Genomic DNA, 20,298 nt, shown 5'->3' on the forward strand with positions numbered 1-20,298 from the left:
GGAGTAGATGTGAGTGCAGTTTAGCAAGGCTTTGATGACACCTGTTTTTCGAGAAGGATGGTGTGCCAAATCTTTCTGTATGTAGCAGTCAGAGAAAATCAGTTTCCAATAAACAGAAGTAGATAATCACCAGAAGGTTGTTGAGTGGTAAAGCAGGATGTCTGAGAAGACTAACTTACCATCCTTTTGAGGGTAGAGTATCTTTTGAGATGAGATCAGAGAGCAAAAACGTCATCCACATAACTAACACACCAGAAATTGGCTAACAAGTGAAATAAGGCTGAGAACTTTATCATGGAGTTCTTTATGGAGGATGATGATGATAACTGAAGAGTATCAGCACAAGGAACATTTGTAAACCAAAATGGATATCATAAATGGTGATATCAGTGCAGGTATAGAGAAGTTTTGATTTTGGTCAGGAAATCTGGTGAGGTTTTTTATTATTATTTTTTAATATAATGCAAGATTTGACAGTTTGAGAGCTTAAACATTGAGATAAGAACTTAACTATTACTGAATTGCTAAGCTATTACTAAACAGAAGGTATTCCTCCATTTTCTTTTTGGATTGCAGATCATAAACATGTGGGTTTTGGCAAAATGTGTGTTCAGTTTTGTTATAGTATCTTCAAGTGAGGAATTTGGTTTATTGACCTGGCTAATAGCGGGATTGCGATCAGTTTTCTGATATATGGTTGGTTCTGTCTCATAAAGAGATTACAGCAGGAGATTTTTCTAAGTAATCAGTTATCCATAATTACAGTGGCTCTTTCTTTGTCAGCCTTAGTAATAGTTCTAAATGGTTATTATGTCTTAGAGATTTTTTTTAACGCCTTAAATTCTGTAGGAGAGATGTTGGAAGGTGGGGGATTAACCTTGAATGTTTGCCTTGCAGAAGAAACTTCCAGACAAGTGTGTTGGGATCATCACTAGAGAGGATGGATGGGTTTACTTGATATTGTGGAAAAAATCTAAATGTCATATCTTTTGGGGACTGTTGCAAAATAATGCCCAAAGAGAGAGAGAGAGGACAAAAGTTTATTTTGGACTGGGAAGATGTTCAGAGATTTTGACACTTTTTATCAGGGTTGATATGAGCTCGTCTCTGCTTAGTCAAGAGGGAGTCAAATTTGTAGTCAAGATGTTTGTTTATTGAAAGAGGAATGGAAGGACAGGTAGTCTGCGCGGTTAACCTAATGGCTCTGTGCTTCGCAACCTTATGCCTGGGGAAAGAGTGTCCTAGGTTTGATTCTCGTCAGTGACGTGAGGAGCTGAAGGATCTTCTTCAGCCATAGCCAAGTTAGTCGGTCTTGGACAGTAGGGGTTTTTCATCCCACAAAGCAGGCAAACCGGCCTTGAGAGCTCAACACTACAGACATAGGATACACCGGAACTTAGGGCTGACAACCTTATCCTGTGAACGGTTTGAGATCCGATGATTAACTAACCCTCGACACTGCAAGGTAAAAGAGGGAAAGGAAGATGAGATGAGACCAGGTGATTCAATTGTTTCTTTATGTCTGGTGACGTTAGGAAAATTATCTTAAAGTAATGGCATTTTGGTCCAAAGTTAAAAACTTATCTCTACATCCTACTGATCTCATTGTCAGTTTTGATATCAAATCTTTGTTTACAAATTTTCTTCTCAATGAAACTTTCAGTTATTGTCACAAGCTTTTTCCCTCCCCACATAGTCAAATTATTTGATTTAGTCATCCACTCTGGCTACTATGTCTGCCAAAATACTTTACAAACAAATCAAAGATGCCAAAGTCAAAACTGCATTAGCCAGTTTTGATCTTGAACATTTGTAAGGCACCCTGTTCTCCTCCATATAATCTTAACCATCATTTTAAATACTCTTTGTGAATGATGTTTTCACATCTGGTCCCACCTTGAAGATACTCTACTCTTGTTTTTAACTAAACTCAACAGCTCACCCCCTCCCCCATATCAACTTCACCATGGAGGTAGAAAAGGGTGGAAAATTAGATATCCTGTTCTCCTTCTAGTGCACTGACCTCAGTTTATCATAAGCAGACTTTTGCTAGCCATACACATCGTCCATCTCAAATAGGCATCATCATCAATGCCACGATAAGTTGAGCTCATGTTTGCTCCAACCATCATGATCTCAAACTAGAATCAAATAACATCCAGTATATTTTGCAACAGAATGACTTCTCAATCCAGAAATTTTTATTAAGAAGGTCAAGCACCTTTTGTCTACTTGTATATGAGATATATATGACTTCTGTATTACTTCAACCTTGGTATCTCTCCTGGATCTGGCTCCCACTGAAGAGACCTCAATAAAGGTTGAAACCAGTCTGGGTAGTGGCCCTTCCCATTATGCATTGCATTATATGCCTGAAAGGGGTGTGCTTTGCATTATGTGATACATACTGAGGTAAGTGATGTGAAGTCATTAGCCTCTATATACAAGTAGCTCAGACGTGAGTATGTTTCACACGCAAAACTTTGTTTTGCTTACTTGGGAAAAGGATTAAAACCGAGTATAAAATTTCTTGGTATCTTTAACATGTGTGTGTGTGTGTGTATGTATATATATATATATATATATATATATATATATATATATATATATATATATATAGTAGATATTTCAAGGTTTCTACCAGATTTTTTGCTTTTGTGGGCCTGTCTTACTGTCTTATTTGGACAGTCTTGGAGATCTGCCTTTGTTCATGATATGTATAAAATATCCTGAACTTCAACAATTTAGCATTGCTGAACATGCTGTTTTTACTAAGCACAGTCCTATGGAATAAGACTAAAATCCTATACAAAGAAACTTGTGAAATATTACTACATTATCTGAACTTAAATAGATCTGATAGCCTACATTTATCTCCTTTACATGAGATAGTACTTTTTAAGCTGCTAACCTTTCTAATTTTTTTTTTTTTTTACTTTATTTTTTTGAATTAGGAATTGTTTGACTGTTGCCTTATTAATGATGTGTCACTTTTTAGAATTGTTCTGTTAATTGTATATTATGCTGTGTTAATTATGCGTTAATATACTGTTCCATTTTTTTTTTTTAGTTATATACTGAAGATGCCTTAGATACATAAGCAAAAATGCTACCATTAAAAATTAATTTATTTCATATAAGTCATTTGTTTTACTCTCTTTAAACTACTGTCTGCTAGTTCTTTGTGTTGTTAGTTCATGGTAATATTAGCTATGGTGCTTTTATTTAGAAACCTGTGGAAATTATTTACACTGAGCTAGATTTGATTTGTGCATTTACCATCTGGTGTATGTAAATGAGTATATACATATAATCATTTAATAGTGGAAGTACAGCACCTGTAAATGTTTTGTATTAAATAAAAATTAGAGAAGTGCATTTAAATGATGTTTAAGCTACAAAATATTTATCACTTTTCTTTTTTTACATATATTGATAGGTTTTATTTAGCAAAGCATAGTGGACGTCAATTAACATTACAACCTCAGCTTGGTTGGGCTGACTTAAATGCTGTATTTTATGGTCCTCGAAAAGAGGAACAAGATGGAAAAGAATCATCGTCATCGTCTTTATCGGTTCTCTCTCCAGCTCCAGTAATAGGGGAACAACGAAATTGTATTCCAAGGAAACATATTATTCAAGTTTCCACCTACCAGATGTGTATTTTAATGTTATTTAATACCAGAGATAGACTAACATATGAGGTAGGAATTGATGTATTTTCTGATAGATAAAAGGAAATAGAAGGGAGTTGGATTATTATTATACTGCATATTTGAATTAGCAAAATCACATATATATAGTTGCAATGTTTAGATCTCATTCATAGATTATTAATATCCCATTTTCATATCCTTTATTTAAGGTTGCATATGAAGGTTGTAGAATGTTATAACATTGTCATAATTGCATAACAGGCAAACCAGCTGGAAAATGCATGTAATTTATGCCAAAATGCACTCATCTTTAGTTGCTTTGGCATAATATTAACTGGCTATCTTACCAACTCTTTGTTTAAACTATTAACTGAGGAAAAGCTTTTGTTTAGCCCTAAATTTATATAAATAGAAGATACACACACACACAAAATTCAGTCGATTAGAATGAGATGTTGTAGCTTTCAGGAGCCAAAATAACAGCAAGTAGAAGAAATTACAACTGCCTTTTCAGTTCATTGCATAATATGACTACTTTAACTCATATTTTATTATTACTAATCAAGGATGTCTTTTTTTTTTTTTTTTTTAATAGTATCCATCCTTTGTAGTTCAGAAATATGAATCATCCAGCCCATTTATCTGAAACTTTTGGATATTTCTTCAAGATTCAGGAACAAATGGTTAGACTTCTGATACATATTTATAGGTTGATGTCAATGGATAAACTAAAGAAACAGTAGATAATGCATTTATTAAAACACCAGTTGATAATTAAGCTGATATTCATTGATTAGTCAGTATTCTGTTAGTGCACACAGCTGTAACTGTGTAGACTAATAGAAAACAATAGAAAAGCATAACAGTGACACTTAATTATTAACTTATTAAAATAACAAACACCTTTAATTGTTCTTATTTTGAATACTAATTTCCCTTGAAATAGACATGCAATCTCACATTTCCTGTGACTAACAGACAAAACATTATCAGAAAAACTTTACTTACTTAAATAGAAAAATTATATACTCTCTTTTTTGGTGGATTTTTGACAAATCTACCATTCTGTCTTATATGAGAATGAGATGCTTTAAGTACAAGAGAGTACCTATGGTGAAGACTATCTTTTAAAGAGGGAAGATGCATTCAGGGTTCATTAATTAGGAGGGGAAACAAACACTTTTTGAGAACCTTTGCTATTATTCAGAGGTATTCTTGACATAAGGTTAATATCAGGTTGATTACATGAAAATATGACTATGACGTATTTGATGGACTGTGGAAGGGGCACATTGCTATTATATGACTGACTGATTATGCTATTATCGGTGAGTTTAAAGTATCCGAAGTAGCTTTAAAATTTTTGTTGCATGCTGGATATTTTCTGTTAGATATGTCTTAATGCATGGTGTTTTGACACATTACAGTTGCAATGCCTCTTGTGCTGGCAGTGCTCCAGTAGTAGAAATTAAAATGATAATAATTCCAGCTGTTGCGTATATTTTATTTACTTTTCTACATATGGATGGGGAAATTTTTGCTCCCTATATGCAGAGAACTGTCTAACAGACCACCAATTTACCAGTAGCATGAAAATTTTGTTGCTATGGCATATAGTGCTAGTCAACAGCAAAAAAATGTAACACTTGTGCTTAAGTTATTATCTTGTTCTCTGTTTGCTCAAGCAAGGACAAGCTTTTTCACTATAGAATCACTACATTCTTGGTGATCATCATGAACATGGCATTTCACAGAAGATGCTGCAGAATGTTGAGATGGCACTGACACCTCATGCTCTTCAGAATAGCAAATTGTGCCAGCTGTCAGATGTTGTGATAAATTTTAGTATCATACATTTCCTGAAATGATATGCTGGATAGAAATTAATCAAATATTTTCTAGAATGTGTAATCTTCAGTAACAAATGCACATTTTGTTTATTTAGGAAAATTTAGATAACAGTGTATAAAGATTTGTAGAAGTGACAATTTTCATTAATGTTTTTGGAATACATACACAAACAGTTTGAAGGTGACAATTGCATCAGAAGTTTCACCTAAGTGTGCACTTTTTTTTTTCTTTGTAGAAGAAACTATCATTGGTCATGTTATACTTCAAAAAGTGACAAAGATGATCTAGAAAACTTCTTCTAGTTAAGAGGATGATACACCTTTCCATTTTCATACCATTATACAAAAGTTTCTCAATTTTCTGGGTTGAGTGAAAAACCAAACAACAGGATCAAGGGCACGACTTGCAGAAGTCATACCTGACATCTTCATCTGGAAAGAAAACATTTATCAATAAAGCATCTGTTGTGTAATAGAAGGAAGCCACATCGGAATCATTGTATAACTACTGATACCAAAATTTACTCAATGTGGCTCTATTATTATAGTATGCAATTCTTTTCAGTAATCAGTAGCCTGGTTAGCCGATTGGTTAGCATGTCTGCTCTGTAGGCAAAAGGCTGTGGGTTTGAATCCTGCCATGGGCATGGATGTTTGTGATTGTCTGTGAAAATACTAGTGGTGGTGATGGTGGCGGCAGGCAACAGATGGCATTGGTGTAGTTGCAGTTCATTGTAGTTGGTGGATTTGAGTGGTGGAGAGAGAGAGTTGTAGAGTAGGTGCCCTCTCTCGATGAGTCTTTGGACTCCCTGGAGGTGTCACATAATAATAATAATAATATATAAAAAAAATTTAACAAAATCTTTACTGAAAAAGTTCTCAGCTTACTTAAACTTGTCTACTATGATATTCAAGAGTGCTTTGTTCAAGACTTTGTGTCATAATGAATTAAGGAAAGTAGAATACTTGATTATAATTTGGTATATCTCTGTAAATTATTTGTTTGGTGAGAATTATGGGAACTGAACCTGTTTTGACTGCAAGCTGATTTTTATGAAACTGATGGTATTCATTTGTCAGCAGAATTTTTTTCATTCATAACTTTTGAAATGTATTGTTGTTTCTTGCCATTAATTGGAATTTAAGGAACTGGATTTTATACCTGACCCTTGTTCTGCTGTGCATACTGTTTTTCTCCAATACATTAAGGAAAAATTTATGCTGTACATGTGTCTCTTGATGGTTATCTTCTCTTCTGTAAAGTAGAACTTATCTTTTCATAAAATATAAGTAAATAAGTAAAGAAATTAAAGTAAATGTTAAACTCTGATTTTTTTTCCCATTAATAAACCACTCAATAATCAAATTAGCATTTAATGTACTGATAGAAGGGTAATGTAGAAGGAAAGGTGCAAATTTAGTGGAAATAACACTTTAAAATGAATGACTGAATTCTATGTTTTATATATAAATGAAAATAAAATCAAAAATAAATAAATTTAAAAGATTTCAAATTCATGTGGTACGTACTTCTCTCTTTAGTTCCTTTTGTTTTTTTTTTGAATGGATAGGAATCATAACTCACATAATGTGGAAAGAACAATGACATAGCATAGTGACAAAGACATGAACCAAGAACATAAAATATAAAAAAGGATATGAAATTATGATTACGAAGTAAATTGTTTGGGTATAGGGAAGCAACCAAATCCTTTTTTTGCTGTACATTATGAAAAGAGGAACAAGTATACCATATTTGATGGCTTCTTGCTGTTATCATTTAGACAAATATCCAAATGCTTGGTTGGTGTCTTGGATACATGGAAGGATGGAATAAAGATAAATGGAAATCTGATAAATAATATAAGATGTGCAGATGATATTGTACTCATGAGCGAAATAGAGGAAGGTTTGCAAAGAATTTTGAATAGATTTAACAGGTTTGGAAATGAGAGATATAAAATGAAAATAAACATTCAAAAGACAAAGTGATGAATATTTCAAGGAAAGGAAATGATGGGATGGAAATCACTTTGAATGGACAAAGAATAGAGAATGTAAAAAGTTTTGAATACCTTGGGAGCTGGATAATAGATGACAATAGATCTAACTATGAAATTAAGAACAGAATTAAAAAAAGCAAAAGTAGCATTTTTCCAAATATACCATATATTAGGAAACAGAAATCTGAGTTAAAAGTAAGAATCCTCAAGACAATGATCTGGAGCATGGGGACATGGATGTGAGTCCTGGACAATCAATAAGGAGATGACTGACTAATTGAATGTGTTTGAAATGTGGTGCTTGAGAAAAATGGATCATATCAGCTGGGTTGAAAGAGTGAGCAATGAAGAGGTTCTTAAAAGATTTGAGGTGAAAAGAGACTATATGGCTAGTATCCAAAGAAGAAAAATAGCGTTTGCAGGAAATTTGATGAGGGGGGGGTTCTTCCGGAGAGCTCTCCAGAATAGTATTGCAGGGATGGTGGAGGGAAGGAGAGGAAGAAGAAAGCCCACGACTGCAATAGAAAGACAACATCAAAGATTGGATGGGCAAGTGATAGAGAGGAATGGAAGAGGACTGTTCATCAGCTAAAACTCTCTCAAAAGAGGAGACCACAGGATTGGATTAGATATAGTCAACACCCACCATACCAGATTAATAGCAACACAAAAAGTTTGTTTGTTGTATGGTTATATGATATAGAAACATCTTATATTACATGATTTTATATTTCATGTTTTATTTTATATATTGTATTTTGTCACCATAGTGAATATTTTTAGAACACAGTTTACTATCATTGAGACTTTTTCAAAGTTTATTATACTGAACATGTTTGGTTACCATGCTGTTTGCTAAGAATTTCACCAGATTCAGTAGTGTTTAAGTTAAATCCACAAAGGAGGTGCTCAAAAAAATAAACAAATAAAGATGTAAAATGGCTTTAATTTGCTATTAGTTCATGCAATTTAAAAATGGTCATTCAAGTTTAGGGATTAGTTACTTCACTGAAATGGGGGACTTTCATTGGTGAGATAATAAATGACTATGGGATGCTTCCATCTGTACAAAAGAAAGTCAGCTGTGTAGCCATTCCTTATGGTGAAGGTATATCTAAACATACCACAAAGATCCTTAGTGGCATTCTATCTTCCAAAGACTTGAATTTTAGGTGCTTCTCTAATAATATTGTTCTAATAATATTCTCTAATGTTTTTTCTGATTGTTTGCACCTTCAGTCTCTCTCTTACTTTGGCTAATCTGGAAAATCTGTATTTGTTTATCATCAGAAACATAAAAATTACATTGAGCACAAGCCAGAACATTCTGAACTTGGAAACTTGCTATTCTGGGGATAAGGCTGAAGTCCCACAGAAAAGCAGGTTCTATATGAAAAGGCTCTAAAGATGGCTGCAAAGCATTACTTCATTATCTTATACTAAATAACATCTGATGGAATTGCATTTATTCCCATCATAGCATGGAGTGCTACCAAACTCTGCTTGTGCATTTTTTTTTAATACCACACACAGATAAATTGAAAGCCAAACGGCTGTTTTTCTGGCATCCTTAATAATAATTAAGGGGATACAAATCCCTTGTTGTTCAACTGCCAGTAAGCAAAACTCTAAGATCGAGAACTACGAATCTATAAGTTTCATATATACCGAAAAACTATCGGCGAATCCAAGTGTTAATGACCACTTGGTAGTACAACACCAAGGCAACTCGAAGCAAAGGTGGAGCAAGATCCCTCACTATCCTTGATATTTTCTCATAATGTAAAAACACAGCCCCTAGGGGATGTAATACTGTAATTACATCGTGAGGAGAGGTTACTACCCAGACCGGTTTCAACCTTTTTTGAGGTCTCATCAGTGAGTAGGTAGACCTGGAAGATAACAAGGTTTAAGTGAAAAGAACTTGCAAACCTTTACTATATGAATGCCATAAGGTGTGTTTGTATAATATAACATAAATTGAAAGCCAAACGGCATTTGTATGGTAAAGGTTTGTAAGTTCTTTTCACTTAAACCTTGTTATCTTCCAGGTCTACCTACTCACTGATGAGACCTCAAAAATGGTTGAAACCGGTCTGGGTAGTGACCTCTCCTCATAATGTAATTACAGTATTACATCCCCTAGGGGCTGTGTTTTTACATTATGAGAAAATATCAAGGAATGTATGGTAAAGGTTTGTAAGTTCTTTTCACTTAAACCTTGTTATCTTCCAGGTCTACCTACTCACTGATGAGACCTCAAAAATGGTTGAAACCGGTCTGGGTAGTGACCTCTCCTCATAATGTAATTACAGTATTACATCCCCTAGGGGCTGTGTTTTTACATTATGAGAAAATATCAAGGATAGTGAGGGAGCTTGCTCCACCTTTGCTTCGAGTTGCCTTGGTGTTGTACTACCAAGTGGTCATTTACACTTGGATTCGCCGATAGTTTTTCGGTATATATGAAACTCATAGATTCGTAGTTCTCGATCTTAGAGTTTTGCTTACTGGCAGTTGAACAACAAGGGATTTGTATCCCCTTAATTACTACACATAGATTTTAATTTATAATTACTTTTTAGATCTATTAGCACCTCAAGATTTCATATTTGCATTGTTGATTTTTATGTTATACAGGTATTGTTAGTATGAAAAACTAAAACTTATCAATGGGCGGAAAAGGGAACTTTTTTTTTTCATTTAAGTGATCCATTTTTGTTTTTACTAGATGTTTTATAGAACATGGTAGACAAAGGATATTTTTTAAAAAGGGTTTAACATATGTAAAGGAAATTTGAATTTATATACAACTCCTATATATTTCTCTCATTGTAACATGAGCAGCATTTAGGGGGAGAGAAAAAGAATTGGCATAATTTTTTAATGAATGGCTTCACACATATAAGAAAAAAATAAATAATTTTTAATTCTATATATTTTGCTCAGTATGTCATGAACTTCATTCAGGGATAAGGCAGAAGAACTGCTAACAACATTTAAATTCTGAATACAAGACATGTGGTATTATACATGTGTATAATACCATGTCTTGGTCGCAGCTGTACAGTAGAAGGAAATAAAAAGAGTTCAGAGATGTAGGTACGGATGTATAATTTATTAATAAAAAAAATTACCCCCCTCTGTTACATTATCCTTCTGTTATTCATTATGAGAGAAAGTGGTATTAAACCTGATATCAAAATTGGAGATGTTAATCTCAGCTCTTTGCTTTATGCAGATGTTATACTTCTAAATAAATCTGCTACAAGCCTGCAAGATTCCCTGACTAAATTGAATAACTGTTGTAAAAGGTATGGTATGAAGGTCAGCAATAACAAGACGAAGACAATGAAAACAGGCCGAAGCATTGAAAATATCAACTGCATTGTGAATGGAGAACCTATAGAACAAGTAAAACATTTCAACTGCTTAGGCACGATTTTTAGTGAAGATGGTAAATTCAATATGGAATAGACAACAGAATCAACAAAACTGATATTGTAGGAAGTCAATTGAATAAATTTATATGGAATAAGAGAGAAATTAGTTGGAACACTAAATTAGCTGTATACAAGACAGTGTTCAAACCAGTTTTAACTTATGGATCTGAGAGCTTGGACTGCTCTTGAACTGCAGAACTATTATTAAACTAATAGTTCTGTAGTTCTTCTTCAACTGACTTCTTCCATTCTCTAGGCCAGGGTTTCCCAAACTGTGTTCTGCAGAACACCAGTGTTCCATGGAAAGTGAATAAGTGTTCTGTGAAAAATTATCAAAATTAATATGAGCCTGGAATGGTTTTAAATGCTGTGACAAGTTGAAACGTATTTGAAAATCAGGGGCGCCTCACTTTGCTTGTGGATTGTGCTATTAAGGCCAGCACGCGCTCCCTTGACTCAGCCGCTGGCTGACAGCCACCCGTGGTTGTCGACACCTTCGAGCACAAGTGAAGTACAGAGGTATATATTCTAGAAAACGTGCAGTCACAAGCAAGATCACTGCAATGCGCTGCGGCCCAGCATACCTGTAGTGTGCACTGTCGCATTTTTTGGGATGTGATACAGCCTGGTGCATTGATAGTGTGCGCTTAGCTTTACATTGAATACGAGACCGATGATAGTCGACTCTAACCAAGGTGTTTCATTAAAATTTCAGGATTTGTGAAGTGTTCCATCGTAGGAAAAATTTGATAAATGCTGCTCTAGGCCATGAGTTCAAGTGAAGTACAGAGGTATATATTCTAGAAAATGTGCAGTCACAAGCAAGATCACTGCAATGCGCTGCGGCCCAGCATACCTGTAGTGTGCACTGTCACATTTTTTGGGGTGTGATACAGCCTGGTGCATTGATAGTGTGCGCTTAGCTTTACATTGAATACGAGACCGATGATAGTCGACTCTAACCAAGGTGTTTCATTAAAATTTCAGGATTTGTGAAGTGTTCCATCGTAGGAAAAATTTGATAAATGCTGCTCTAGGCCATGAGTTCAAGTGAAGTACAGAGGTATATATTCTAGAAAATGTGCAGTCACAAGCAAGATCACTGCAATGCGCTGCGGCCCAGCATACCTGTAGTGTGCACTGTCGCATTTTTTGGGATGTGATACAGCCTGGTGCATTGATAGTGTGCGCTTAGCTTTACATTGAATACGAGACCGATGATAGTCGACTCTAACCAAGGTGTTTCATTAAAATTTCAGGATTTGTGAAGTGTTCCATCGTAGGAAAAATTTGATAAATGCTGCTCTAGGCCATGATCCTGTCTCTCATATCCTTGTATTCAGTCTGTGAAACACTCTTATCCTTCCATTCCCTGTATCCTTATTGCTGTTAAATTGCTCTTTCAACCTCATGCCCAATGTGGAGGAGGTTCCAAATCAAAATTTTCCTGCAAAAGGGCTAATCAAATTTTACTTATCCTGTCCTCACAGTATTCTTTCCATTTGTTTTTGATTTCCACTCTTCTGTTAGTACTGCTCCATTCCTGTATTTGATGACATTCAATTTGGACCTACATTTGTGTTTTAGGTTATAAACTAAAAGAAACATTTTATAATTGTGCCTCCTCATCTAGAACTCTATCTCTTCACATTTATTAGTATAAAAATTTTCATTATCCTACCTCTATCTATACCTGAATAAAAATTAATACTTCTGCGTATTATCTGTCATCGAGTTGGCCAGTTGCAAAGTTACTTCATGTGCAAACTTTATTTGCTTACACTTGGTTAAAGAATTGAGAATATAGTATATTAATCGAGAATATAACTTCTTGGCATCTTTAATTTATAGTTTAACCAACTGGAAAACTTTCAACATCTTTCTCTAATCTGGAGTATTTTAGTAATAAGGTGTAACACCACCTTTTGGCTACTTGTATAGGGAAATATGACTTCTGCATCACTTCAAACTTAATATCATTTCTGATATAGCTTAAAACAAACACATTGTTTCCCCCCCCCCCATGCAGAATGAACCTCATGATATATTGAGTGAAATATATAGGAATAATAAATTCTGTTTAGTTTTTTCTTGTTTTTCCTCCCTTTCACTTGACAAACCTGACAGTGTTGAGTATTAGAATCTCCTAGATATATCCCAGTGGGGGACAAGTACAACCTTGTAGACTTCAATGCCATTAAAACACAGTTCTGTCTCACCTTACAAGAAAGAGCTTGCATCCTCTGCTTACCTTCAATAATACTGAGATATCTAAACACAATCAGATTTCTCTTGTTTGACTGATCACCACTTCCAATCTTTCCTACCACAACCATATTTCAATGATAGCTTCTGCAACTGCCAACTTCACAGCTGCTAACTCTATACAAATCCCAAATCTGCCCAGCCATGGAATGTTGCTCCCATGTTTGGGGTGATGCACAAAAATCCTCTCTAAGATTGCTTGATTCTATCTAGAAGAGGGTAATCTAGCTAATTAATGATCCCTCTCTCTCACAGATGTTCAGTTTCTGTCTTCTGTCTGTTATGTGATACAAATACTTTCATGAACAGTGCTCTGCTGAATTAGCCACTGTGATTCATCAGAGAGAGAGAGATTGGTCAGTCTATAGTATGCCAGTACCATGGATGGGCAAGACTTAATGTCTATATTTCTGTCAGTATAAGCTGTTAGTAACAAAGTAATGCCTGCTATAAAGATTAGATTAATAGTTTAAATGAAGTTTTTTCACTGGATTGTTAATCAAAATGTATTAGTTTTATATGAATCCCATAATACTATATACAAAATGAAAAGATGACAGATGTTTTAGTTTAGCTTACATGTTCAAAGCTTAAAATGCTACATATGCTGATGCTAACAGTCATATGACTACCTTACTGTGTAAATCTTGACCTTGCAGTATGATGATCCTGCATGAGCTTCTCAGTTTAAGATGTACCCTGAAGTCTGTTTTGTTTAAGAATGGGAGATAAGTAATTATATTTGTTTGTTGTGTGTCATACTAACTTATTTCCCGTGTCTCAAGCACATCCCCATGTTCTTTTTTTTTTCAAATATGACCCTCATAAAAAATCAATTAAGAAACCAAATTACAAATGATCATTTGGATGATTGTCTGCGATTGGCCACTTCTTCATATCAACTTGACTATGAAAATATTGCGAGGTCCAAACAATGCCAAATTTCACATTAACTTTTTTTTTTAATCAACCAGCATTTCCTGTAACTTGTGAGTTTGTAATCAATCTGTTGTTTTTTCTAACTTTGGTTTTCCAAACTAGAGAAATATTTTATTCCAATATATTTGTTGTTGTTTTTTGTTCTATTAAAATATTTCTTGTATTAAAATAATTAAAAGTGATAAAGTTTTTAGTTGTGTATTTTTTTTTTAGTTGTTTATTTGTGCGTAATCAGATATCAGGTTGAGGGAACGTGATCTATATAAGAGAGTAGATCGGCGAAGAACTTTTCATAGAAAAGTAGCTCACGTAGCAAAAAAGGTTGAACACCACTGACTTGTTTTATTTAGTAATTTATCCAAATGTTTCCACTCAAAGATTACTGTAACCCATTCCAATGTAATAAATTCTAATTAGTTATTTTAGCCTGTGATGATTGGGCAAACTGATGCTGACGTTAGCAAGTTGTAGAGGCATATTTGTTTAGCTTTTCTGCTATCTAAACAGTAGAGTGACCTGATCTTGTGCAAACATATGCAGATTTAAGCAAATTAATATGATTCTTGCATTTTCACAGGTTATAGCTAGATGAAAAAAAGGGCAACATTAATATGAGAAATATTACATTAGTGATTTTAGCATGTTAAACCTCAGAATTTCCTTTTCTGGAACTTGACATGATTTGTTTATAAATCATGTGTAGTATTTAACTAACTGAAGGTGTAGGCATTTAGGTTGCTTGTATATTTTTATTTGGCCTGCAATATATATGATCTTTTATAAAAGGTCTTATCAATTTTAGGCATATCAGATTAAGTTTGTGGCTTTCACTATTTTGAGCACAGACTATCACTCATATTGAAACTGAAACACACATGTTCATATGCACGTGGGCTGCCAAAAATTAGATGACACACTGCCAATAGGTATTGACAGCTAATTATCCTACCCATGATATTAGCATAAAAATAGCATAGTTAGTAGATTGTTCACTCTGCTATGTAAACAAACTTAAGAACATCACACTTGTTAAAAATTATTTATTAGTTGTTTTTGACATATCTGCCCTTATTACTGTCCGAATCAGTGAACAATTCTTCTTTTACATGTAAATTTCCACCCCATATCACAGTCCTCTTTGCCCACATACCACATTCTTGTTATTTTGCAAAATAGTTTGTCTTGCAAAAAGAGGATACAGTCATGAGTTTGCCACTTTCCCCTCTTATTGGATAACTTTTATATGGAAGATTTTTTTGGGCAGCATGCCCTAGACTCCTTTACTTTAAAACCCAAAGTTTGGCACTGATGTGTCGATGATATTTTCATTATTAGGCTTCATGGCTACCAAACTTTAGAACCCACTTCCATTTTTGGATACATTTGCTACGTCATCCCTCAGGCAGTCTAGCCGTGCATAAACCCTTACTATCATCCAACATAAAAATCAGGTGAAACAGAGCTATAAATATTTACTCTGATAAGTAAGTGCTTAAGTATGAATTATAAATTATCATCAGTATTTTTCTAAAAATGGCTATAGCAAAATTACTGTCAACAAAATTCTTCATATATGCAACTAAAAATAAATTAGATTACAATAAAATCTTAGCCATTCTATAAATTAAAGGATTATCAGAAAAAATAAACACAATACTACACAAATACAATCTTAATTCCATCTTTCAGCCTTCTGTAGAATTAAGGTAGTTATTCACTTCCTCCAAGGAGTGTACGTCATAGTATACCCTAATAATTGCACCTGTAACTTGCCATGTATAGGTGTGACTTCATTCTAAATTTAGTAACTGTGGTAAAGATACCCTTTCTGATCATACCATGGATATTCTACACAGAACTGACTGGAAAAAGTGCTTGAAATTTTGATCAACCATTGAAATCTCAAAAATGACCTATTTGACTGAAAATGATATAGTTACAGGGATAGAATGTAAAGGGTATTGTATTTTCAGGAAGAATAGAGGGGACAGGAGGTAGGGTATTGCTGATGATAGTTGAAGAATTACAACCAACAAAATTAGAAGTTAAAGAGGATTTTATGTCTGGGAGAGATGGTTCATATGAGACTGTTTGTTGTGAGATAGAGACAAATAGGACAAAATACGTTGTTGGGTGCTGCTATTGACCGGGGGGGGGGGGGTATAGATGGAAGTCTTTTGGAGATCCTAAGAGTTTTTGAATTGTATCTTTAGGTTTGAAGGTCACTCTTATTCTATGTGGTTTGAGGAGTTTAGTAACCTTGTTAGAGGCTATCCCCACGTATGGAATGACGATTGTGGTAATATATTGAGTGTCTTCTTGTTGTCTTTGTGGTGGATCAGAGAACAGAATCTTGTTAACAAGTCTCCAGGGGTAGCCATTCAAGATGAGGTTGTTGAATATCAGTGTCAATTCTTTTTGGTCTATTGTAACCCGGACAGCTCTCTTCTGTAGCATATGTACAATGCTGAGTTTTTGAGAAATGTGGTGGGAGGAGCTGAAGTGTAAATAACATCCTGTATTCGTGGGTTTCTATAAACTGAGAGGTTGAAACTTCCATTAGCTGGCTTCTTAATTAGGGTATCCAGAAATGGTAGTTGTTTTTCTTTTTTAAGGTCCAGAGTGAATTTGATTGAATGGTGAAAGGAGTTGATCTTATTTAGGAATTCAAATAAGTCATCTTTTTTGTAGTTCCACACAATGAAGATGTCATCCACATATCTCCACCATCTTCGTTCTTTTTTTTTTCCCTCTCTCTCTAATAATTTGTATTTTGCAATTCTTCTTGTGAATCTCATATTACTTGTTTTTATTCTTTGTTTACTGCCCAAATTTTGCTGCCATATAATAACGTGGAGCTGTTCAAGTATTATATATTTTCAAGCATGTTTCTTTTTGTACAATATTTGGATTGAATGTTCTATTTATTAGGCCTATAATCTGTAAAAATTTTGAATTTTTTTTTAATTTTATGTCTTTTTCTCCTTCATATGATATTTTACATCCAAGATAACTGAAAGTATTTATCTGTTCTATTATTTTATCATTAATAACTATTTTACTTCTAACTGGAGTTGTTTGTCCACAACATGCCATTGTTTTAGTTTTATCTATGGATATTTTCATTCCAAACTGTTCTACTATAATGTTTAAATTATATATTGGTCTTTGTAAATTGTTTTCCTTATCTGATATTATTACCTGATCATCTGCAATTAATAGCATGTTTATTTTGTTATTCCTGGAAATTTCTGTACCTGGATTGTTTAAGCTGTTCCATTGTATTCATATTTCATTAATATAAATATTGAAAATTGTTGCAGACAGAGGGCATCCCTTGTCTTTCTCCTTAGTTTATAGATTTTTTTTTTCATTTATTTTTATTTGTTATCTTTGTATATATTCAGTATTGCGTCTAGTAAAATATTAGGTATATTTATTCTTTGTAAAACAGCATATAACTTTTAACTTTGTAAAATGCTTTTTCATAATTATAAACAAAAGATGAGTTTCTAAATTAAATTATATTCTTTTTTCTGTAAGTACAGTTGACCCTTGAACAATGTGGGGATTAGCCCCCCCCCCCCTGCAGTTGAAAATCTGCATATAACTTTTGACTCCCCAGAAACTTAACTACTTAGCCTACTGTTGACTGGAAGCCATACCGATACCATAAACAGTTGATTAACACATACTTTGTATGATATGTATGTATTATATACTATATTCTTACAATAAAGTAAGCTAGAGAAAAGAAAATGTTATTAAAGAAAATCATAAGGAAGAGAAAATATATTTACAGCACTGTACTGTATTTATCGATACTGTAGGGTTTAATCATCTGTTTAGAAGGTGAATCGGCTGTCTGTCAGTACCTACATCAGTATTCACTTATATGCTACAAAATATTATAGATGTTATACATATTACTAACACTAGACATCAAAAATGAAAAGATAATGTGAAAAAGAAATTCATATTTATTTACAGGTATAACAGTTCATGCACTGATAACAAAGAAGCAGCAATATGATTGCTTTACAGTAGCCTACCCTTATACACTAATGAATGAATCTTTATAAAAATTTTATTTTATGCTAATTAATTAATAACAGTTAATTTTATGCAGTTAGTATTTAATACGGCGAATAGCTATGTACGGTCTGTAAGTATTTGTATGCATAGGTTTTAATAAATTATAACTTTTTATAATAGATTTGTGCATATGTTATGATGGAAAATGATAAAATAGACTAGTATTTACATATATTTTATGCATTCATGGCATACCTTTTTCTTAATTTTTTTCGATATTTCTAAGCTACGCAGTTTATCTGCGAGTTTTTCAAATTGTTGCAAATCTCCAAAAAAAATTCCAATTTATTGAAAAAAAATCTGCATATAAGTGGACCGGCTCAGTTCAAATTCGGGTTGTTCAAGGGTCAACTGTAGTTTTAAACAAAAAGCTGTGTCCATTGTAGAGGATCCTTTTCTAAATCCGTTTTAACATTCTAATAATATTTTTTAAAGGTATATTTTCATTAAGAATTTTACTATATATTTTGTAGCATGTATTCAATAAACTAATAATACCTCTGTAATTAACAGGTTTTGTTTTATCCCCCTTTTTAAATATAGGTATTACTATACTCATATTCCATTCTATTGGTATTTGTCCATTTGTTTATATTTTTTTTTTTTTTAATTTCCTAATCTCTGATGAAATTTTTCCAGCAAATTTATACCATTCAGAGTTTATCCCATCTTCTCCTGCTGATTTACTAATTTTTATATGGCATTGTGATCAAAGGATAATGATTGTCAATTTAATGTTACAAAATGAACTTTGGGTTGAAAAGGTTGCATATGGTGTATCATATAGATTGTATTGGATTACAAGAAATTGATGAGGCTAGGGACTTGGGATAACGGTGGACAAAGAGTTGAAGTTCAGCACGCCAACAAGTAAAGATATGTAAGTTCTTATCCTCTTTATAAGGCTATGATTCGGCCACACATCTAGACTACTGTGCACAGATTTGGTCATCTGGGTTTCTTGGGGACCAGGAGGTGGTAGAGAGTATTCAGAGGCGAGTGTCCAAGATGGTGACAGGTCTATGGAATAGTACCTATGAGGATATGTTGAAGGTTTGTAGGTTACTAAGTTTAGTTGATAGGTGGAAAAGAGGGGACATCATAGAAACTGTTAAGATATTAAAGGGATTTTATAAAATTGATGCAAGTGAAATTTTTCAATATATGCCAAATCATCAGAGAACTAGGGGCCATCTGTAGAAGTTGTGTAAGAGTGTGGTTAATAGGGTGTGAGGACCAGATTTTTTGAGTGGTGCGTGAGTGGAATGGATTGCCAGAATTGATTGTGAGTTCCGTGATGGTAAATGGAGAACTATGATAGGATTTATGTGTATAATTGTTAATTTGAGTTTCCAGACTCCATGAAGATGCCTTAAAATAATAATAATAAATAATAATAAATAATGATGGCCATATAGGCCATCATTATTTATTATTATTATCTACAGTAATTTAACTCCCACTGACATTCTCTCTCTCTCTCTCTGATTTGGTTATCTCAGCAAACTCCTTTATATTCAAATAAATGATATCTACATTCAAATCTTTGGGCTCCTGATGGCCCAGAATGTCAGTAGCCAACTTGGTGAATTAATTGGGGAGGGGGGGGGTCACGTACTGCACTTGGGGAAACACTGCTCTAAACTCTACACTAATGAATCAAAAATTTGACCAACCTTCCTAAACCCAGTATGTATACAGCAACAGCTAAGTATTTATGCAAATACTTTAACACAAACCTGTGCAGCTTCTCCCTCACATCGAAGAAACCCTATCTTTCAAAAAAAAAGTTGCCATGTATTCATAACAAAACATTAAAATTTATCTTTAAACATACAAACTATAAAGTTGTGTTTTATAATCAACTGGAAATTAGCAGATGTTCTTCAGAATCCTAAGAATATAAAATTACATTAATAAATTTAGTTTAATCCTTTATCCAAGCATGAGCAAACAAAGTTTGCACCTGAAAATATCTTTAGGACTGGGGTAAGGTAGTACAACACCGGGCAACTCGTAGCAAAGGTGGACGAAGCTAACATCACTC

At 33.8% G+C, this 20,298-nt stretch overlaps 1 protein-coding gene across 1 annotated transcript in view; it reads left to right on the forward strand.

Annotated features, from left to right (window-relative positions):
* Nucleotides 1–20,298, forward strand: part of Cul3 (cullin 3) — a 480,205-nt gene that overhangs the window by 373,764 nt on the left and 86,143 nt on the right. Inside the window, exon 13 of the mRNA XM_090411507.1 lies at nucleotides 3,440–3,704. Coding sequence (XP_090267633.1) covers nucleotides 3,440–3,704 — 265 coding nt within the window. The remainder of the gene's footprint in view (nucleotides 1–3,439; nucleotides 3,705–20,298) is intronic.

This window comes from Typopeltis vanoorti, chromosome 21, assembly GCF_054136105.1.
Source record: "Typopeltis vanoorti isolate ZY-2024b chromosome 21, IOZ_Tvanoo_1.0, whole genome shotgun sequence".
In the NCBI taxonomy this organism is placed as follows: Eukaryota; Metazoa; Arthropoda; class Arachnida; order Uropygi; family Thelyphonidae; genus Typopeltis; species Typopeltis vanoorti.